This window comes from Pelodiscus sinensis, chromosome 22, assembly GCF_049634645.1.
Source record: "Pelodiscus sinensis isolate JC-2024 chromosome 22, ASM4963464v1, whole genome shotgun sequence".
Lineage (NCBI taxonomy): Eukaryota > Metazoa > Chordata > Testudines > Trionychidae > Pelodiscus > Pelodiscus sinensis.
This window is the reverse complement of record NC_134732.1, coordinates 17,349,218-17,370,889: the sequence shown is the minus strand read 5'-3', so window position 1 is coordinate 17,370,889 and position 21,672 is coordinate 17,349,218. Positions and strand designations below refer to the sequence as shown.

The 21,672-nt window shown below is 52.5% G+C and overlaps 1 protein-coding gene across 1 annotated transcript in view; it reads left to right on the top strand.

Moving 5' to 3' along the window:
• SARDH (sarcosine dehydrogenase) overlaps window positions 1-21,672 on the top strand; it is a 120,413-nt gene that overhangs the window by 48,228 nt on the left and 50,513 nt on the right. The window contains exons 11-15 of the mRNA XM_075905253.1: window positions 6,310-6,451; window positions 11,269-11,352; window positions 12,795-12,908; window positions 14,622-14,760; window positions 16,198-16,311. Coding sequence (XP_075761368.1) covers window positions 6,310-6,451; window positions 11,269-11,352; window positions 12,795-12,908; window positions 14,622-14,760; window positions 16,198-16,311 — 593 coding nt within the window. The remainder of the gene's footprint in view (window positions 1-6,309; window positions 6,452-11,268; window positions 11,353-12,794; window positions 12,909-14,621; window positions 14,761-16,197; window positions 16,312-21,672) is intronic.

Genomic DNA, 21,672 nt, shown 5'->3' with positions numbered 1-21,672 from the left:
GGTCCCTTCCAGTCCTATTATTTTATGATTCTATGAAAAAGGAGGCTTCTGCTGCTGAGCACAACAGAGCTCACCATCCACTCGGACCCTGTCATGCTTCCTATGTTTGCTAACCGGTACACATGCTACTGGACCAGTGTCTGGCTGTTCACAACGCTCTGCGTTGCAGGCTGGTTCATCCTTCATCCACGTCATAGACCCAGGTGCCTGTGCAGATTAGGGTTACTCCAAGGAACTGCTGATAGAGGATCAGAAATCATCAAAGCCAAGCCCCCGGCAGTGTGCGTGTAGCAGAGGCTATCTGGCTTTGATCTTTTCCCAGGAAGCAATGTTATCTGCGGGCTGTAGCATGGGGTTGTGAACGAGGAGGCCTGATTGCAGTGAAATCACCATGTGACTTTGGACAGGGTGGTTAACCTCTGCTTATCTCCATGGGTGGTGCTGGGCTTAGCCACCTTTGCACAGCACTGCGTGATCCCCCAGGAGGAAAGGCAGCATTTAAGTGCTGCACGTTATCAACGCTCCTTTTAGTGTATGAAACGCCTCCGTGAGGAGAACACGTCCTCCATACTGCATGCAACAGCCCCCTCCCTTATTCCCTCTAAGGATCTGAAGGGAATAAGCTGGTATAACTGTAGTTCCGAAACATATGATATTCTAATTCTGGAACCTACTAGATCTTTGAGAGCGTTTGTCTGTCTGTTCAAAAACTCCTTCTAAACAGTACAAGCTGGGACCACCAAATTCAGCAGGCAGCTTCATCTTATCTTAACGTAACACAAGGTCAGGGTTTGGTTGTGCCAGGAAAATGGGATGTGCATGGAATGGGATTGCTTCTCAAAAAAACGGCAGAAAGAGACAGAATCAACAGGCAGGTGAAAGGATCTGGCTGGGAATGCACATCTCCCCTCCATCTAGGACTGGCCTAGCCCGGGGCCTCTCACTCCTACCCCAAGGCACCTTTAAGGAGGGTAAAGGGGCTGAAGCTTCTCCCCTCTCCTCAAATTCATATGGGGACATTGCTGGCTGTTCCCCTTCCTCAGGGAGTGAGGGGAAAGTTCCCAGTTTACTGCGTCCCTCACTCTGGCTGGGGAGCACAAGGGGCAGACCAACCTGGTCGTGCCCCAGCTGGGGGACATGCACCTTTCTCCCCGCTGTGCCTACTGGAGCTGCAGTGGCCTTAGGGAAGCGCTTGTCACCTGCGGCTAGAGATGGGGTAGTCTCACCTGTGAGCAGGGGCGTCCCAAGACTAGCTGCCAGCAACTGGTGCCCTAGGCGAGCCATGCAATCGGCGCCCTCGCCTCCAAACCCCTCAATGATATTGCGCCACCGTTTGGCACCCCATTTAACTTGGCACCCTGGGCGACCACCTAGTTCGCCTATCTGGACGGGCCACCCCTCTCTGTGAGCGAGAGATGGGGTAGTCCTCTACCTCCACGGCAGCCTGCATACTGAACCTCTCCTCCTCAGTCCCACCCCAAAGCAATGTTTCAAATGAAGCACGTCCATTTTCATTTTAGCTTCCAAGTAACAACATTTAATGGCGTTAAGGACCCAAGTAATGCCGGGTAAATCTTCTCGGATTTTATAAAGAAAGAACATGAGCTGAAAGCAGCATCAAGGCAGCATCTCCCTGTCAAATCCTATTCTGGAGCTGACAGCTCCTCTTGTTCAGATGCAGGGCAATACTTCCCTCTGCTCAGTGTGTTTTCTCAGTGACTGTGGATGTGTGTATGTCAGTTTCAAAGTGCTGCCAGCTCTAATCACTGAGGCCACAGTTAATCCTCCAACCCTGTCAGCCATGTGATGTTTTCCTAAAAGATACGCTGGAGCTCATCCAAAAGTTATGGGTTGGATGCGGAAATTGCTAGGCAAGGCTTTCTGCTCTGTGTTGTGCAGGGTGTCGATAGAGAAAATAGTCATCGTCCCCTCTGGCCTTCCAGTTGATTTACAAGGAAGAGTGTGAGTGCATCTACTATATATTTGAACGCATTTGTTTGTCTGTGTCAGTCTGTCTATTCAAGAATTCCTAAATGGTAAGAGCTAGGAGCACCAAATTCGGTATAGAGTTTCCTCCAATCATAACTTAAAGCAAGATCAGGGTTGTGCCAGGAAAATGGGGAAATGGAATGTCCCTGGAATGGGATTGCTTCTCATCAAACCACAGAGCAGAGGTGGGGAGCGTAAGGCCCAGGGGCCGGATGCAGCCCCCAATCCCAAGCTTGCCTGGATCTGGCCCCTGAGGCTCGGGGCTCACCCCCAGCATTGGGGAGTCCATGCTGACACTCCAGCCTCTCCGCCATCCCACCGTGGGGCCGGAGCATAGAAAATCTACTAGCTGGCCTCCCCTAAGCTGTGGTGTGCAAAGGGATTGTCGGGATCGTCTTTCTCCTCCACAGTCAGGCCACATCACTGAGCGTTTGATTTTTCTGTTTTGCTTCTCACTTCTGTGTAGCCCCCAACTGATTTTTGTGTGGGTCCACAGCCCCCGACCCAACAAAGTTTCCCCGCCCTTGCCATAAAGGAGAGACAGAATCCCCAGGCAGGTGAAAGGGGCTGGCTGGGACTGACCCATGCATCCAGGACTGCCCCAGCCCCAACCTCCCACCCCCCCAGGTGCCCTTTAGGTGGGGGGGGGGGCAGATGAACTTGGACCTGTCTCAGCTGTGGGGACATGCACCCCTCCCCCAGCTGTGCCCGCTGGAGCTGCAGTGGCCGTGGAGAGGTGCTTCTCACCTGACCCCAAGCTGCTGTGGTGAGTGAGGGCTGGGGTTGTCCTCTCTCCCCACGGCAGCCTGCACACTGAACCCCTCCGCCCCAGCCCCACCCCAGAGCAATGCATTGATTCCAATGAAGCAGGCCCATTTTCATTTTATGTTCCAAAACCCAAAAAGTGAATTGAGTTAAGGACTTGAGCAACACCAGGTAAATCTTCTATTTTAAATATATTTATTAGGGTCAAAACGAGGTCCCCGTATGGTTCTCTGTTGGCCCTATGCCTCCTCCATGGTATGCCCCAACCTAACTCAAGAGCACAATTATCCCTCTCCCTACGATAAGGTTGGCCATCTGGGGTCACATCAATAGTCTAGCTGCCTGAATACCCGATCTTCTGACAGTGGCCTGTGCCAAAGGCTTCAAAAGGAATGATCGGATCAGAGAAATCCTCAAGCAATCCATCCCATGATCCAGCAGTCAGAGGCACTCTTCCTCCATCGTCTTCCCAGGATCTGGACTCCAGTCGGGCTCCTCTGAGCACAGAACAGCATCTCTCATGTGGTGCTCAGCACGTGTCCTGCAAAGAAGCGTAATTAAATCCCAACATCTGCCTCCACATCTGGATTTGGGCAAATCTTTTTTGTGGGAGGAGAACAGACAGCCCATCATGGGGACGGAGAGTGAGAGAAGAACCATAGAATCCTAGAACTGGCACCTTATCATCGAATCATAGAATATTAGAACTGGAAGGGACCTCGAGAGGTCATCAAGTCCAGTCCCCTGCCCTCATGGCAGGACCCAGTACTGTCTAGGCCATTCCTGATAGACATTTATCTAACCTACTCTTAAATATCTCCAGAGATGGAGATTCCACAACCTCCCTGGGCAATTTATTCCAGTGTTTGACCACCCTAATAGTTAGGAACTTTTTCCTAATGTCCAACCTAAACCTCCCTTGCTGCAGTTTAAACCCATTGCATCTTGTCCTATCCTCAGAGGCCAGGAAGAACAATTGTTTTCCCTCCTCCCCGTGACACCCTTTTAAATACCTGAAAACCGCGATCATGTCCTTTCAATCTTCTCTTTTCCAAACTAAACAAACCCAATTCTTTCAGTCTTCCTTTGGATAAAAAATAGAAAAAAGCGTCAAATGCGCAGATTGAAGGCTATTATCATACTACATGTGAATTGGATAAATTTGATAGATACTTAATTTAGTTGGATAATTTTTATTTTAATTATATTGTAATTCATTGTTAAACAAAATTCTGCATTAAATGAAAATTTGTAATTATTAATTATATTGTAATTTTGGCTGAAACAGAGTAGCCAGGCTGCCGTTTTGACCCTCATATCTTGTGATCCTAGGCGGGCTTGAACAAGCATCCGCCCCTGGCGCAGGGAAGGAAACCCTTGCTAGAGCAAAGCTAACCTGACAGGGGCTCTCAGCAGGCCTGCCCCAGGACAGGCCTCTCTCCAGGTTGCCCATTAGCCCGGCAAGGTTAGAGTGTGGCGGAGGGATACCGCCTGCCTTCCTTTTTGGGGGGCAAAATAGGGCCGGGAGAAGTGAAGTTGGGAGAAGTTTGCCCAGCAGAGCAGAGGGAAAAGTGCCGCCACAAGGGGGGCTCGCTCCGCAGGCTCAGCCCTGGCCAGGCTATGTCAGCGCCGCGTAGCTGCAGCCGCTTGGCTGCCGGCTGCCTGCTGCTGGGGCTCTGAGGGCTGAGCACAGATGCTGCAGTAAGTGCCACTGGCCGCCCTCCCTCCCCCATGTCCTGGGGCTCCGCTCTGGGCACCGGGGGCTCCCTCCCCCCTCGGCAGTGTCTCGTGTTTATAACCCGGGTCACCCAAAACCGCCGGGATGGGCACTTTGGGGAGCTTTCGGCTGCTTAAAAATGGGTGCGTTGCTGCTGTTTGGCCCCCCCACCCATGGTGATGAGCTACATCGCAACACCCCCTCCAGCGCTCGAAAGGCACGGCGCGCAGGGCAGTGGCGGGGGCAACAGAGCGAACTGGGAAGGGGTGATGGCCCTGCATTCAGGTGTCTTCAGGTGGCCTGATCGTGTGTGTGTGTAAGGGGGGATGTCGTTCTAGATCCCAGCAGCATCCGCCCCGGGGCTAGCTGTGATGAGCCACACACGGGCAGGCGATGTGTTCTCTCGCGCTCCACAGGAGAGTCCTTGCTCCCCTCGCGCTCTCTTGCGAGTTGAACTGGCACCCTGGGAGGGGAGCCTGAGGCTGTGAGAGAGAAAGAGGCGGCTGACCCCGGGGGCTGTGTCTGTGCTTCAGCTTCGCTCTTAACCTAGCACCAACGTGGCAGGAGGCTGGCTCCCCAGGGAAGTGGGTGAGAGATGTGATGTCATCTAAAAACACCAGCGCTGGCGCGGGGCCTATTGAAGCGCGGGGCCCGGGGCGGCCGCTCCGCTCGCCCTGCCCTATATCCGCCGCTGGAAAGAAGCACAGGTGCCCTGGTGGCCATTCTGTGAATGGCAATCGGCGCTTTCTTGTGAGAGAGTGTCCATGCAGTCTGGACGTTCTCTTGTGCAAAAGTGCATCTCTTTTCCGATCTCTTCCGTGAAAAGCTTCTTGTGCAAGAAGCCTGCAGTGTAGACATAGCCTAAGTGAGAGGAAAGGGCTTGGTTAGAGCACCCAGCGTGCCGTGTGCCTGGCAGGCAAAGTGTGGGCAGAAGTAGGGTATTAGCGCACTAGGTCCTCCCCTCAGGAGAGCTGAGAGAACTAGTCCAAGCTCGTTGTGAGGAAATGGAGTTGTTTGGCCTCATTCCAGCAATCCCTGTAGGACTCCACAACCCGCTCCTGCAACCACCTTCCTCCCAGAAACACAGTCGGGCATAATTGTAATTAGCAGCTCTGGTAACTGGCTTCAGGATGGGACTCGTGGGGCGGCAGGAGGCGCCACACATCGGCAGAGTTGGGGGGTGAGAGCGGGACTAGAATGGGGGGGTTGCTGGAGAATGAGGCGCACGAGAGAGGCACTGTGGGAAGGCAGGACTGAACTAACAGAGGGGCTATGGCACGGAGCTGAGTGCATGGGGGAGGGCAGGGAATGGCGCGGGTTGAGCTAAAGCGGTGTGAGTGCCCAGGCGCTGGGATAGCATGCGATGTTTCTAGCAGGCTGAGGGGAGTGGCAGAGCTGTGTGTGAGCAGCTCACGGGGTACCCACAGTTCTCCACCTGGTAATCAGTGCGTAGGCCCTGGAAAGCGGAGAATAGTGCTGGTACAATCTGCTCAGACTCCACGCCCTGCCCCTTCCCTCTCATTCCCCTCCCCGGCAAGCCCTGATGCCCTCTTCTTGGGGACTGGGAGCAGGGCCTCCCAGAGCCCTGCTGCCAGCTCTGCACCAGCCGGGAGGTGCTTGCACAGCCAGGATTTTCAGGGGACTGCCGTGCCTGTGTAGATTTCACGATGTGTACGTCCAGCACCGAGCACCAGAGGGCTGTGATTTCAGCTGCCGACTCCAGGGGCTGCTGCAATCCAAGTAATAATGGCGTCCTCCTTTTGCTAGAAGACCGCATGGTCCTCAGAGCTCAGGCTGGGATCTTTGCCTCTGAAGGTCGCCTTCTCTTGGCCTTTCAGGAGGTTTCACCACTCCCTCACCGCCAACAACCGCTGGATCCGGGAGCGCAGCCACGAGTCGTATGCCAAGAACTATTCGGTCGTCTTCCCCTATGACGAGCCGCTGGCTGGGCGCAACATGCGGAAAGATCCCCTGCATGAGGTGGGTGCCCACACTCCATGGGGAGGGCTGGTGGGTGCTAGGAAGCAAGGCCCATCCTTCCCTACTGGCTGGGAGAGACTCTCTGCTCTGTCCTCAGCAGGGAGCTGCTGCTGTCCCTGAGGGAGAAGTGCCGCTCCCCCAGCCAGGCAGCTCCATGTGCCTCTGGGTGGGGCTCATTAAGCAGCTGCGGGGCCGTGTTGCCGCGCAGCTTCGAGGGAACCTCTGTTGCCATGTGAAACCTAAGCAAGACTTGTTCATGAGCACGGGCCCACTCCTGGAACCGTGAGGGGCCAATGGCCGGGCCTTCCTTTCAGCACCCAGAAAAGCAGCCGCTTATTGGACCTTAAGGCAAACCACTGAGCCATGCAAAAGGCTACTCTTGCTATTCCTTTTGGCTCAGGGAGGGTATGTCTACACTACAAAGTTAGTTCGAACTAACGGAGCGCTTAGTTCGAACTAGGTAATCCTCATTCCACGAGGATTAAGCCTAGTTCGAACTAGCTAGTTCGACTTAAGGGCTGTGTAGCCCCTTAATTCGAACTAGTGGGAGGCTAGCCCTCCCCAGGTTTCCATGGTGGCCACTCTGGCCAACACCAGGGAAACTCTATGCCCCCCTCCCGGCCCCGGACCCCTTAAAGGGGCACGGACTGGCTACGGTGCCCGTGCCAGGTGCAAGCCTGCCAGCACCCAGCCAGCAGATCCTGCACCTGGCATGGAGTGAGCCACCCACCCGATGCCCCCCAGCCCTCGCCCTCTTGCCGGGACCAGGCTGGCGGCTCCCGGGAGCTTGCCCGGGACCGCAAGAGGCGGGCACCCACCTGGGCTAGTGCAGACATTGTGGACCTCGTCCACGATCTCCGCACTAGGCACAGGAAAGTGGCCGGCTTGGGCAGGAGAGCTGCCAGCCTGGCCACCCGGGAGCACTAGTTCGTGCTAGTTCCAACTAGACGCGCTAGTTCGAATTAGCAAAACGCTAATTCGAACTAGTTTTTAGTTCTAGATGCGTTAGTTCAAATTAGCTTAGTTCGAATTAACTAATTCGAACTAAGTTAGTTCGAATTAACGTTGTAGTGTAGACGTGCCCGGAGTGACTGATTGGGTACAGGGATGAAGCCCAGAGGCCTGACCCATTGCTGACATGACCAGACACTGCCCCCTGGAAATTAAGGGCGCTATGCCCAAATACAGCAGTGGTGAACTGGGCCTGGGGTCTCCTGCATGACTAGCACAAAGCGGGGTCATGTGGATGGAGCAGTACGGTGAGCTTTCCCCTCTCCTGCTCCCACTGCACCTGTGGTCGAACCCCTGTGTGAGGAGGGCTTTCTAAAAGCCAGCCCTTCCTCTGCCTGGCTGCCTCCCCAGCCTGACAGGTGGGGATTGCCGCCTGGGCAGATGGCACATGCAAGCAGATGGCTCTGTATTAATAGCTGATGAATAGCATGTCAGGGCTCCGTTACCAAGCTGTTGCTGCTGACTCTGAATCCCTCAGAAAGGTTGGGCTGACATGGCCAAGAGAGACGTTCTAAGAGAGACACTGAAAAGTTCCCATTGGCTTTGTCTCTCTGTTCAGTCCCAGCTGCACTGGGCTACGGCTGGACTGTTCCTGGAGACACTTACCAGGCAGAATTGAGAGGGATTGAAGTGACATGGGGCCTTGGAAATGTGGAGACAAACCAATCTTTAAATAGCAACTTTCCTGGGATCACACTGGGGCTGTGTCTACATTGGCACCCTTTTCTGGAAAAGGGATGCTAATGAGACACTTTGGAATTGCAAATGCCGCGGGGGATTTAAATATCCCCCGTGGCACTTGCATGAACATGACTGCCACTTTTTTCCGGCTTGGGGTTTTGCTAGAGAAAAGCGCCAGTCTAGATGGGATCTTGCTGAAAATAAACTCTTTTCCGCAAGATCCCTTATTCCTACTTGAAAGTAGCCTACTTGAAAGTAGGAATAAGGGATCTTCCGGAAAAGGGTTTATTTTCCGCAAGATCCCGTCTAGACCGGCGCTTTTCTCTGGCAAAACCCCGAGCCGGAAAAAAGTGGCAGCCATGTTCATGCAAATGCCGCGGGGGGTATTTAAATCCCCCGCAGTATTTGCAATTCCAAAGTGTCTCATTAGCATCCCTTTTCCGGAAAAGGGTGCCAATGTACACACAGCCACTGGGTGTCTGCCTCATTGGAAAAGGCTTTGCAATTTGGTGCCCAATGCTTTTTAGTTTTCTGGAAGTGCGAGCCCGCTGCGTGGTTAGAATCAGGACCACTGGCTTCTCTTCCTGCCTCTCTGGGGCTGTGTCTAGACTACAGGGTTTTGTTGACAAAAGTCCACTTTTGTCGACAAAACTATACCTGTGTCCACACTGCCTTTGAGTTATGTCGACATGATGTCGACAAAACTCAGCAGTTTTGTCGACATATGTAAACCTCATTATACGAGGAATAACACCTTTTGTTGACAGAGTTCTGTCGATAGAAGGCATTATTGCATCTACACTGTCCTTTGCGTCCACACTGTTATGTCAACAATGCGGCTTGCTTTGTCGACAGAACTGGATGTAGTCTAGACGCTCTTTGTCAACAGAAGCCTTGTCGACAGTATCTGTTGACAAACCTTCTGTTGACAAAACCCTGCAGTCTAGACGTACCCTGGCTGACCTGCTGTGTCCTCTTGAACCAATCCCTTCAGGCCAACATTTTCAAATTGGAAGCCCTAAAAAAGAGGCCCAATTTTTCAAAGATGCTTCATGCACATGCAACACCCACAATTACCATTGCTCAGCACCACCAGCTTTGCTTGCAGGTGGACTCAGCGGCCTGAGGGCCAGGTTCTGGTCTCATTCACATTGCTGTACATCTGGAGTGACTCCATTTAACTTTGCAGCAGTGTGAACAAGAATCAGAATGGAAGCTTCCTGAGCCGGTTTCAGCTGGTTGCTAATTCCAGTCCTCCAAGTTACCCTCACTGTAGTACAGAGTCTTGAGCAGCAAGACAGCCATTCCCTCACTAAGAATTCAATTTCATTTTAATAGCATGTCTAATAAGTGGTGCCCGGTTGACTGACAGCCTGGTATTTATACACTAATTGCCAAAACATGTGTGAGTTTTATAAATAGATGTGGATCACTTCTTAATTATTCAACAATAAATGTTCTTTTTTAACAGAAACACAAAACAAAAATGTCCTGATAGCTCACATAATTACTGCAAGTAGAGACTTTTTTGGAGGGGTTAATGAAGAAGAAGTGAAAAAAGGGCATATAAATATTAATTTTTATTTTACTACTTTAGAAATTGTTGTTAGAGAAAATGTGGCTCTTTTGCTTATTATCAATCAGTTACCAATTAACAGTGTATAACCCAATCGTATACTCCTCACTACAAGATTTTCTCTCCCTCTCCCTCTATATATAAAACCGTTTTTCCTGCAGGACAACTGAATGACATCATCATGCTCTCATGCTCTTTGGCTGTGAAAGCAAAAGTGGCCGGGGCAGCGGGGGGTGGCGGGGTGCGCGTTGGTGAGCGTAGTGAGCATGGGGCGCAGCCCACTAGTATTGTATTATTACTTGACTGGGGTGAGTCTAAGATGCACTCCCTTTCATCCTGGCCAGTACTATCTCATTGTTTTCTTTCATAATATTCTTCCCATCTCTCTGTATCCTTCCCTTGTCTCTTGTCTGGTACTTGGACAGCAAACTCCTGGAGGCAGGAACAGTTGGTTCTGTGTTTGTACAGCACCTCACACAATAGGGTGTAGCTGTGTTAAGACACAAGTTGTATTTTTTCAGAACATGAAGCCATCTAACCTTTGTCTGGGTCTGGTAGGAAACTTCATTCCCCCAACTATTCAAACACCTGCCATGCCTAAACCATGCACTGACCACTACTGAAGAAAACCCTAGATTGAACTGACCCCAAACTCCTCTCTGTACAGTCCCATTCCCTGGTTTAATGATCCAGTGCTTGTCTGAACCAATTAATAGATTTTAAGGCCAGCAGGGACCTGATATTCGGCACGACACAAGCCACAGTTTCCTCCAGGTCTGATCTCTGTTTATTCACCAGCTGCATTTCTCAGTGAACCCCACTGTTCTCTCTCCTTTGATTCTCCCCAGTGCATCGCTTACAGAGGCTTGGATTCCGCCCTGCCCAGACCAATGTGCAGCGGATGCCCGCCGCACAGAGAGAACCGTTTTGTGAGGCTTCTCTCCTCTGTTCCATCTCTTCCTTTCACCACCTGCTCCCCATCTAATGAACACTGACAAAAACCAGGCAGGCCTGGAAAGGGCTTCCTGGGGCTGTTTCCTGGTGCGTCTGGTGCTTCAGAGGGCAGAAACCCCCCTGCCCCTGAGATAAGCCACCATCAGAAATCAACAGCTCAGGCTCAGTGACCAAGCAGGGGGCTGGAGACAGTGAGAGAGCATGTTGGGGAAGGGCTCACGTTAGGGTAAAGGGGATGGGGCAGGGAAATCAGAAACATGGGGGAAATGCTTGGCCCTGACCCCCCCAACACCAGCCCTTTTAAATGCAGAAGAGCAGCTATGGCAAAGGTGGGCCATGGACTTTTTATAGCATGTTGGGAGCGGCCGCAGCAAGAGAAAGGCTGAGAACCCCCGAGGGAGTGTGCACACCTGAGAGTGCTCTACCCCGCCCCCAGGCTGGGGCCAGCGCCAGCTTCCTGACCAAGACCCCGCTCGGCCGTAGCCAGGGCAGTACGGGATACAGCCTGGAAATGACCCTGGGGGAGGCCCGTGTGACTAGGGGTTGGATGCCCCGGTGTCTCTATCACACAGCTGTTTTTGTCCTGTGTCCATAGGAGCTTCTCCGGCAAGGCTGTGTGTTCCAGGAGAGGCATGGCTGGGAGAGACCTGGATGGTTTAATCCACAGGGCGCAGCTCCGGTAAGCACAGCTGCGTTTCTCAGGCTACCCCCGTGGGGCAAAGCCACGGAGACCTATTAAACAGTGCACGAGGGGCCTGTGAAGGGAATGGAGGAGAGGTTTTAGGTGCGTGTGTGTGCGTGCACCTGCGTGTGCAGTGGGCATGAAAAGCTCTAACTCCCGAACTTCAAATCTGACCCTTTCTTATTTCGGGACTAGGGATGTGAACAACTAGTTGACACACTAGTCGACTAGTTGCTTCCCCCCCCACCTTGCTGCCTCTATCTGAAAGAGGCAGCAAGGTGGGGAGGAACCGATGGGGGTGCTTCCAAGCAGCAGCGCCATGAGGATCCTGAGGCCAGACCTTGGGCTCCATGTGGTGCTGCCGCTTTGAAATGCCACGTGCCGCTGGAGGCCAGCTGGGGACTCCTGCACTGACCCTGGGCTCCATGCAGTGCTGCCATTTTGAAATGCCACGTGCAGCTGGGGGCCAGCTGGGGACTCCTGCACTGACCCTGGGCTCCATGCAGTGCTGCCGTTTTGAAATGCCACATGCCGCTGGGGGCCAGCTGGGGACTCCTGCACTGACCCTGGGCTCCATGCGGTGCTGCCGTTTTGAAATGCCACGTGCAGCTGGGGACTCCTGCACTGACCCTGGGCTCCATGCGGTGCTGCCGTTTTGAAATGCCACGTGCAGCTGGGGGCCAGCTGGGGACTCCTGCACTGACCCTGGGCTCCATGCGGTGCTGCCGTTTTGAAATGCCACGTGCAGCTGGGGGCCAGCTGGGGACTCCTGCACTGACCCTGGGCTCCATGCAGTGCTGCCGTTTTGAAATGCCACGTGCAGCTGGGGGCCAGCTGGGGACTCCTGCACTGACCCTGGGCTCCATGCAGTGCTGCCGTTTTGAAATGCCACGTGCAGCTGGGGGCCAGCTGGGGACTCCTGCACTGACCCTGGGCTCCATGCGGTGCTGCTGCTTTGAAATGCTGCGGGGAGCATGGGGACCAGCGGGGAACTGCTTGAGTCCCCTCCTGGCCCGGAGCTCCCCACAGCGCTTTCGCTTTTTAAGTGTAGCAACAGCCCCTGGGACCGTTGCTACACTTCAAAGGCGGAGGTGCCCTTATCAACTAATCGAATAGTCGATGCAAATTGCACTGACTATTTGATTAACCGATTAATCTAAACGTAACATTCCTATTCAGAACTGGGGAGCAGGGGTGGAGTGGGGGGGGGGGAAGGGGACATCTGAAATGAGCTTTCTGCATGGGAACTTGCATCCGCAGTTAGATCCAGCACAAATGGGCTGTCTTGCAGGCGTGGTTTGAAGGTGGCAAAAATCTTATCAGAACAGCTCACAGACCCAAACCCAGCGGCCGGTTCTGCCCTTTCAGCTCTCTCCCTAATGTTTCACTGTCTGTGATTTTCCTCCTTTGTCCTTCTCTCCTGCCCTTTTTGTTGTTAGGTTCTGGACTACGACTACTATGGTGCTTACGGCCGAAAGCCCCATGGCTCCTACCTCTATAACCAGCTGCTAGGGGATGAATACACCTTTGGCTTCCCACCTCACCACGACTTGGTGAGTAGAAAGGGCTCTGCCACTCAGCAGGCTCCCTCTTTGGACCCTTCTGCGCTGTCGCAGGACAGGAAAACGTCAACTGAGCTGCTTGTCACGGTCTTGTGGGGCTGTCAGGAATTGGGAGGAGGGGCCTTGTCTCACTCTGTTCTGTCAGGCGCCAAGGAGAATTGCAGAGCTTTATAAAGTGCTTAATAAACCTCAGACTATCTCAGGCTGGAATTCTCTCCAGTCCCCTGGATTCCATAGCACGTAGGCAATGGGAGTGGATTTTAACGGCTCGGTGCATTGTGAAAAGGGAGCGGAGAGCCCGTATGTGCAGTGCATGACTCGCAAGGCACTTCGAATCAGGTTCTTTCTATGCTATTGACCCCTGTCCAGTTCATTTCTTCTCCGAGAGAGAAGTCTGCAGCAGGAGGGGGAGTTTTGAAAAGAGCCCTTTGTGGAGGGATCCAAGCCGCATCAGGGGAGAGCAGAACCACTGATCTTACACATCTTACACCCTATGGGGTGGGGGGAGAGCAATGAGACCAGGAGCCAAACCACTACTGCAAAACCCTACTGGTTTGAGCCCCGCTTTCCCCATCTTTACTGAAAAATGCCTCTAAGCATGAACATAAGAATGGCCATACTGGGTCAGACCAAAAGTCCATCTGTCCCAGTGTCCTGCCTTCTGACAGTGGCCAATGCCAGCTGCCACTCAGGGAGTGAACAGAACAGGGAATCATCCCGTTGCCCATTCCCAGCTTCTGACAAACAAAGGCTAGGGACACCATTCCTGACCTATCCTCCATGCATTTATCTAGTTCTTTTTTGAACCCTGTTAAAGTCCTGGTCTTCACTACATCCTCTGGCAAGGAGTTCCACAGGTTGACTGTGCATTGTGCAAAGAAGTACTTCCCTTTGCTGGTTTTAAACCTGCATTAATTTCATTCAGTGGTGACCCTTAGTTCTTGTGATACGGGAACAAGCAAATAACTTTTCCTTATTTACTTTCTCCACACTAGTCATGATTTTATAGACCTTTATCATATCCCCTCTCCCTTAGTCTCCTCATTTCTAAGCTGAAAAGTCCCAGTCTTAATAATGTCTCCTCATATGACAGCTGTTCCATACCCCTAATCATTTTCTGTTGCCCTTTTCTGAACTTTTTCCAATGCCAAGATAATGAAAAACACCTTCATTACAGGCTTGGAACTGCAGAATAAATACATGGTTAAATGGAATTTTATTGTTGCTTTCCTAATAGAAAAAGCTGAGTTGAGGTTGAGAACAAGCATGGGAAGGACTTGATTCCTTCCCCTCCCCCCTCCAGCAAGTTTATAAGCTCCCACACACTGTATTGTGCCATTCCTGTAATGCTGCGATCCCCTATTCAGAACTCCATCAAATCCAGAGCTCTTGGGAGATAAATTCTAGGGAGAAATAAAAACAAATTTGACAAGATGACACCAACTCAAAAGACAAGTTATGGATATAAGAAGCAAGAGATGAGTGTGTGGGGGGAACTGTGTTGTTATCAGAGGTGCTCCATTTTAATATCTATTTTTAAAGGAACATTTTAAACGCTACAGAAAGCTCTGGCTTAAGTCACATATCCACTTTTTGTTTGTTTGGTTGGTTGTTTCTGCTGCCTCATTACATAAATTATTTTAATTTATTTTGATGGCTCCTTTTGTGGCGCGTAACTTTACCTGGATATGCTTTCATTTTTAGATCAAGAATGAATGTTTAACCTGCAGAAATGCGCTGGCTGTCTTTGACATGTCTTATTTTGGCAAATTCTACCTGGTTGGTCCTGAAGCAAGGCAAGCGGCCGACTGGCTGTTTTCCGCTGATGTTAGCAAGTCACCAGGTACTGCTTCAACCTTGTTATTTTGGCCACAGAAGCCAGCTTTATTGATGTTTCTGCTGCGCTTTGTACAAAAAAAAGCCACCCTACAAAATTATATATTTGATCAAGACGTACGTCGTTTGACCTGAACTGTCGGTGTTTAAATTATTGCTTTCGCTGACAATGTTGGAAAGCAGCTGAGAGGGAAGGTTTTTCTCTGCCCTCTCCCAGGCTGCCGTCAGATCTCCTTTACACTGGTGTAAACCCCATGACTTTTAAATCTGGCACAGCTGACATTTGAATCCCATCCTAAGAGATTCAGCATCCTAAAATTCATTGCCGGGGAAAGACAAGCACTGGCATAAGCAGTGGCGACACCTAGTGGACCAATCGGTTGGTATCAGTGGGGAGTTTGCTAAGGATGTGAAGTGGAAGAATGATGCATTTGGGACTGAATTTGTTCTCTCTTGCCCCAGTGTAAACCAAGAATGGCCCCTGAAATCAATCAGGCAACACTGACGAGAGGGGAAAACTGGACCCATTCAGCTGCAATTCCTTGTTCAAACGCAACTCTCCTTTGAAGGTGTCCTAATGAGGGATTTAGCGCCAGATCTTCAGATGGCATGGCTAGATGAACGTCAGGGTAGCTATGCTGAGTTACACCGGCTGAGAGTCTGACCTCTAACATGTGTGTTCCTTTTGGAGCTAAACGGCTAATGCCATTGTCTAACCTTCAGGGTGCTTGCTTTCCTTAGGAAGTCTTGATTCTAAGGGGGTCCCATCTGAGTTCACTGTTTTCTTTAGACTTGTACATACACAAGTTGAGCTCATTTTTTGGTAGCTGAAAGGGCTCTGTATTAGCTCATTAACCTTTTCATGCCCAGAGAAATGGCTTCAAATCTGTACCACAAGGCAAAGTTGAGTTCCTGGGGTTTCCTTTCAGGTCCCCGTTTGTTTTCATTATGCAATTCATGAACCTGACTCTGCCGGTGGGAGGCCTAACTCCTGAATAAGAGTCTCAGAGGGGTAGCCGTGTTAGTCTGTAACTTTAAAAATGAGTGGTCCTATGGCACAATAGAGACTAACAAAAAATCTATGGTATCATGGGATTTTGTGGGCAAACCCCACTTCTTCAATGTTCTTCTCTCAACCCATCTGAAGAAGAGGGTTTTGCCCACGAAAACTCATGATACTATATGTATTTTTGTTAGTCTCTAGTGTGCCACAGGACGCCTCGTTGTTCCTGATTAATAGAGAGGGCTGCAGATCAAGATTAAGTGGGGGAGGAGGGGGTGGGTTGGGAGAGCTTATATGTCTTGGCACAGTCAGCGGCTGTGCAGGTATTAGAAGGATTCCAATACCTGGCTAGATTTTTGCATTTTTCTAGGCCTGACACTTGCTAAAATGCCATTTGGAAGGTTTGATCCCCCACGTGTGTCGTTTCCCTCCTGTTTCTAGGACTGACTGTTTACACCTGCATGCTAAACAAACGGGGCGGTGTTGAGAGTGATCTGACCGTGAGTCAAATCAGCCCTGGGATCGAGGTCGCTTCACTGACCCCAGCATTCAAAGGTAAAAATGTCAAGTGTTTGAAGGCAGAGAAATAATCCCTTCCTTGCTGTAGATGGAAAAGCTCCCCTGGCAAATATTACGGCTGATGAGAATCCCCTCTGCCCCGCCATGTACAATTTAGCCTTCTTCTTCCTCTTCCTCTCTTTTTTTCACCATCACCACTTCCTGTCCCAAACGCTCACATAGCGTTGCTGTGCGCTGGCAAGCCGCTGCTGTAAATTCTCATCGCTCTGTTCGTATCAGCGGTGTAAGTGGTCAAGGCAGCGCAGCTATACTAACGGACACCCGTTTGTCTTGCTGTATTACCATGGCTTTGTTTCTGGGCCCAGCTTTTAGTCAACCCCCCCTCCACCACCACACCCACATAAACAGCTGGGCTGGATTGCTTGTCCTTCCTGAAGTTTGTGATCAATAACTAAAACCCCTCCCCCCAGGCTGGCTGCAGGGAGAGTCACAAAGACTTTGGGCTTTGTCACGCTGAGACCCATCAGGGCAATGGGGAGACAGAGGATGTGCTGAGGCTCTTGTCAGTGGCACGACAGGTGTCATGCTGGTCTGATGATCTAAAGCATGGGTTCCCAAACTGGGGGGTGTGCTCCCTAGGGGGGTGGCCGGGAAGAAATTCCAGGGGGGGCGTGAGGCGACCCAGCCTCCCCGCCCCCATCAAGTTTTGCTGCCCCGGTCAGTTCCTTTTTTTATTTTATTTTTGTTTGCTCAACAAGTTTTGCTGCTATTTTCAAAAATCAAAACGGGGGCATGATGCCAAAAAGTTTGGGAACCACTGCGAGTCTAATGGCTCTTAACAAGGCCTCGGTTTCTGTGCCCTCCAGCAGCTCCTCTCCATCAGGTCTGAGGCCACAAAGGCTGCAGCTCCCCATGCTGGGGAAATGCTCCACCACAGAGGTGCGCCTTCCCTGGGGCTAGAACAGCCCCAAGCCACCTCTCCTGGCAGCCACAGTGCAAGGTGAATTGGAGGAGGAGCTCACTGTCCTCTACCTGTTCTGTGGTGCTAGGGGGCGCCGTAGCATGAAGCCCTGCAGGCCGCGTGACTCAGGGCAGCCTTGGGGCTGCTCTACTTTCCAGCAGGGCTGTCCTGGTATCTGTGCGCTCCAGTGTACAAGAGCCAGGGAGGTTCTGCGCCGCCACCTTACCCTCCATCCTGACTGCACTGAGCTTGACTTGGACGCAGCCCAGAATCGGGGCTGGTTTTCTCCTTCACAAGCTGGCTCCAATCAGCCTCGTCCTGCTCTTCAGAGCAAAGCACATGGGTGGAAGCGGGATGCGTTGGGGGGGGGGACTTTAGGAGGATCCCCAGGCCCTGCAGGTGGCTCACCAAGAAGCCGGGACAGTGCTGTAACCTGCTCTGTGGAAGCCAGTAGATTTATAGCCACGTTAAAGGGGGAAGCGCTGTTGCCCGTTCGGTTTGGAGCAGCATGTTGCTAAGCTGATTTCCATCATGTTTCTCTTAGCCAGTGTCCGGAGGGTGATTGCATCCCTTAATACTGGCCACCTGGCCTTTCTTTCCCCCCTCCTCTTCAGCTATCAGTGGATGTAACCCAATTAGTGCTCCCTTCCCCCCCCCCCCAGCACTTGTAAACCAACCGGTTTCATTCGGATGCTGCTGCTCTGAATGGCTCTCAGGCAGGGGTGACCTCCCCTGCCAGTCTCTTCCCCTGCAGTAAAAGGGAATTAGAAGGGAGCAGAGCAGTCAGCCTGGGGTGGGAAGGGGAATGGAATGGAATGAGGAGGCTGCTCATAGGGGAGGGCATCTTGCTCGTGTCCAATGGCTCCACCAAATGGCTAGGGTTGCCAGGTGTCTGGTTTTCTCCCGGACAGTCCAGTATTCATGGCCTCTGTCTGGTAAAAAAAAAACCCAGAAAATACCGGACACCGGTATTTCTTGGACGGAAGACCGGTGGGGACATTCTTCCCCTACTGCATCTGGCGGGGGTGGGAGGGAGGTGGGGAGAGCATGGGGATTTAAAGGTGCAGTGATCTTTTTTTTTTTTTTTTTTTTTTTTGCTCAACCAATTTTTTACCTCACCATGCTTGGGATTTTTTGTGAAAGTATCTGGCAACCCTACAAATGGCTTTGCCTCAGATTCCTGGGAGTTTCTTGGCTAATGACACTGCAGCTTCAGCACAACATCAGGTTCTTCTTGGAGTGGCACGTGCCCAGGAAAAAGAAAGCTTGGGCTTAGGGCTGGAGTGAAAACAAGCTGGTGGCTCCCCCCTCCATTTGTCCTCCTAGTGGGGCGTGCTCAGCCTAGGAGCAATCTGGGGCTAGAGTAACTGGGAGCCCTGAAAATCTGGAGGGAGGTGCCGTGGCAAAGTTTGGGGCGGAGCGGGACTGGTGAATGCTGCAGGCTAGAGCCCAGAGGTGTGTGCAGAGCCATGTGGGGGACATCTCCACAACCCCTGCCTTTGCTTTGCCTGGCTCCTGCCAGTGCTGTTTTTCCAGAGCACTGAACGCAGACACACACGCCCCTGAAGGAGGGAGGGGAGCTGCTTGGGGAGCTGCTGTGTTTGATGGGTGATGGAGGAGTTTAATAAAAGCAGATCTATTTTTCAATTACAGTAGGTGGCTGCACTTATTAGCACTATGACAGATTCCTGGCGTGTGGCGCGGTAGAGGCAGGGTTGATGGAGCACTAAGCCTCTCCCAAGTCCCTTCTCCCAATTGCTGGCTAAGGAAAATTCCCCGTTGGCGTGAATGCAGCAGAAACATGGACCAAGGCACAATCCCCATGCCCTGTGGAAGAGCCCTCTGCCTCACTGACCTTGGTGTGGCATGGGTGGGAACTGCCCAGGAATGAATAGAGAAATCCTTTGATTCCTTTCCTCTCCCACCATCAGCCCAGAAGATGCCCCTGCTTCAGGCTGGTAGTCAGCTGGCACCTCCCTCTAAATCCAAATTCCCCACGAGGTGCAAGGCGGTGCAGATGGAAACCTGGAACCTATGAGCTGGAGCCTCCGTTGGACCTACGGCTTGTGCAGCTGTTTAGGCTTATGCAAAATCAGTCTTGAACACAACCGTTCCAATTGGGTGGCATTTTAGACCCAGATGCACTGGCACCAAATGCAGGGCAAAGGTGAATCAGGCAAATATCTCTGAGAATTGTAAAGTACCATTTCTATGACCTTATGCCAACCTGGGCAATGTTCCCTCTATTTTTTCCCCACCCATGTGCAGAATAAATTTTGTTCTGTGCACCAAGGCATGTAGATATGAGCACCACCAATAGAAACACATGCTGCCAGCTGTAGGTGGTGTGGGCATCAGCTGGGTGGTTTGAATCTCTCCTGGATGGCCCCCAAGTGCTCAGCTTACAGGAAACACTGTACCAAGTCTGATATTGCTGGGCCAATAGAGCTCCCTAGTAGAGAAGCATCATAAGTGCTGGCAATAGGGATGTGGGTGGATGCTGCTGAAACCCCCCCCCCCCCACCCCCGCAGGCTTAAAATAGTTACCATTCTATACAGGATTTACAGTTGGTTCAATGGCTTTCAGCCTTCCCCCCCATATACATTATTCCAGCACCCTCAGAAGCTGTGGATGTGCCTTGTTTGCACTCCAGACTGGTGTAGCGAGGCTGGCAGAGACACGGTGTGTAAGCCAATGGGAGGAGTTCTCCATAGCTACACTGCTGTGCTTACAAAAGCACTGTTCAGCTGGCTTAGTTGTGTCTACACCGGGCAGGGTGGATCAAGCAGCAAAACAGAACAACAACAAAACAATCCAACTGGACACTAAGGTGAAATTTTGGACAGTAGATAGAGAGGGTGATCCTGCCCTCCCCCCACCCCCAGCTCTCAGTTGATGTCGCTATGCCCGAGAAATCTTGTTATGGAGATCAGGCTGCCAGGCCAGATCCTCAGCGGATGTAAATCAGCCTCATTCCATGGACTTCGTCACTTTACCCCAGTGGGGATGCGATGCTGAGGGAGGATTGTCTTTTCTACCCGGACCTTTCTCGCGATCTCAGGAGCTGAGGCCGTGCAATGGGACTGGGACATGCACAGTGGCAACACCCCGCTTAGCTGTCCCCAGGCGTTTGATCCCAGCGTGTTTGTGCTGAATTTGTCCAGAGGCAACGTTCCTTCCCTGCCTTCTTGGCGTCCCTTTGGACTGAAGGCACAAAGCGCAGGTCCCCGGTGCAGCGACATTGCCACTGAGCGCACGCAGCCGTCGCGTTTCTCTGGAAAACATGCCTGTGAGGACAAGGCGCCCTGTCGCTCGGTCCGTGTCGGATGGCAGTGACGCCCTTGTAAGCCTGTCCATGGGGTACGCCTCCGCTGATCCAACTTGCCCCACTCACATGCTTCCTGCTGCTGTGGCATGTGGCCAGGGCCGGACGGAGGCATGGGCGAGCCGGGCAGCTGCCCAGGGCGCCAACTGATGAGGGGTGTCTGATGGCAACTGTAAGGGGCACACGGCATCCCTTACAGCTGCCATCAGGAGCCATGTGCCCGGCTCCCGCAGCGCCAGCCCGCCTGCGGCGCCGGCTACAGCACCCTTTCCCCCACGGCTGCAGGGACCTGCACGGCCCGGCGTGTGCGCCAGCAGCGCTGGCCAGGCCGGGCTGAGCAGCGCATGTGCCGTGCGCCCCGGGGGCGGGCCCATGCTCCCTTGTGACCTGCTTCTCACGACCTGCTCCCGGGACCGGCGCCGCACGCCCAGGCCCAGGGCGCCAAAAGGGCTCAGGCCGGCCCTGCATGTGGCACCTTGAATTTGCGAGAAAGGCAAACTGGCTCAAAAAACGGCAGCTCCCCGAATCCTAAGGTGGCAGATTTTGCGGTTTGTTTCCAGGGTCCCTGACAAAGATGCGTGGAACTGCCAGGCCTGCAAGCTCTGGGGAGCAGTGTCCCTGTTGATTTGAAGGGGAGGACTACATGCTGAAGGTTTCCAGGCCTGCGATTTGCTCCTCTCGTATTAACTGTAGACAGAAAAAGCCCATCTGGGATGTCTTAAGCAGACGCCTTAAGCCAGGGGTGGGAAACCTAAGGCCCCAGGGCTGGATCTGGCCCTCAGCTTGTCTGGATCTGGCCCCCAAAGCTTGGGCTCCTCCCCCACCCCAGCACTGGGGTGCTGGTGCTCCCAACTCCCCTCCTTCCTCCTCCCCCGCTCCCCGCAACTCCTTCCACAGGGCTGGAGCACCAGCGCCGGCTCCCCGCTGTGGGGGGAGGAGCCCCGAGTCTCACAGGCTGCAGTCAGGCAAATCAGATCCACCGGTGCTACCCCTCCACATGCTCCTACTCCTCCCCTCAGCTGACTCAGTAAAGCTCATCCTGGAGGCTCCCCCCCCCCCCAAACTCCACTAGTCCAGCCCCCCCAGGCTCTGTTGTGCGAGGGGAGTGTG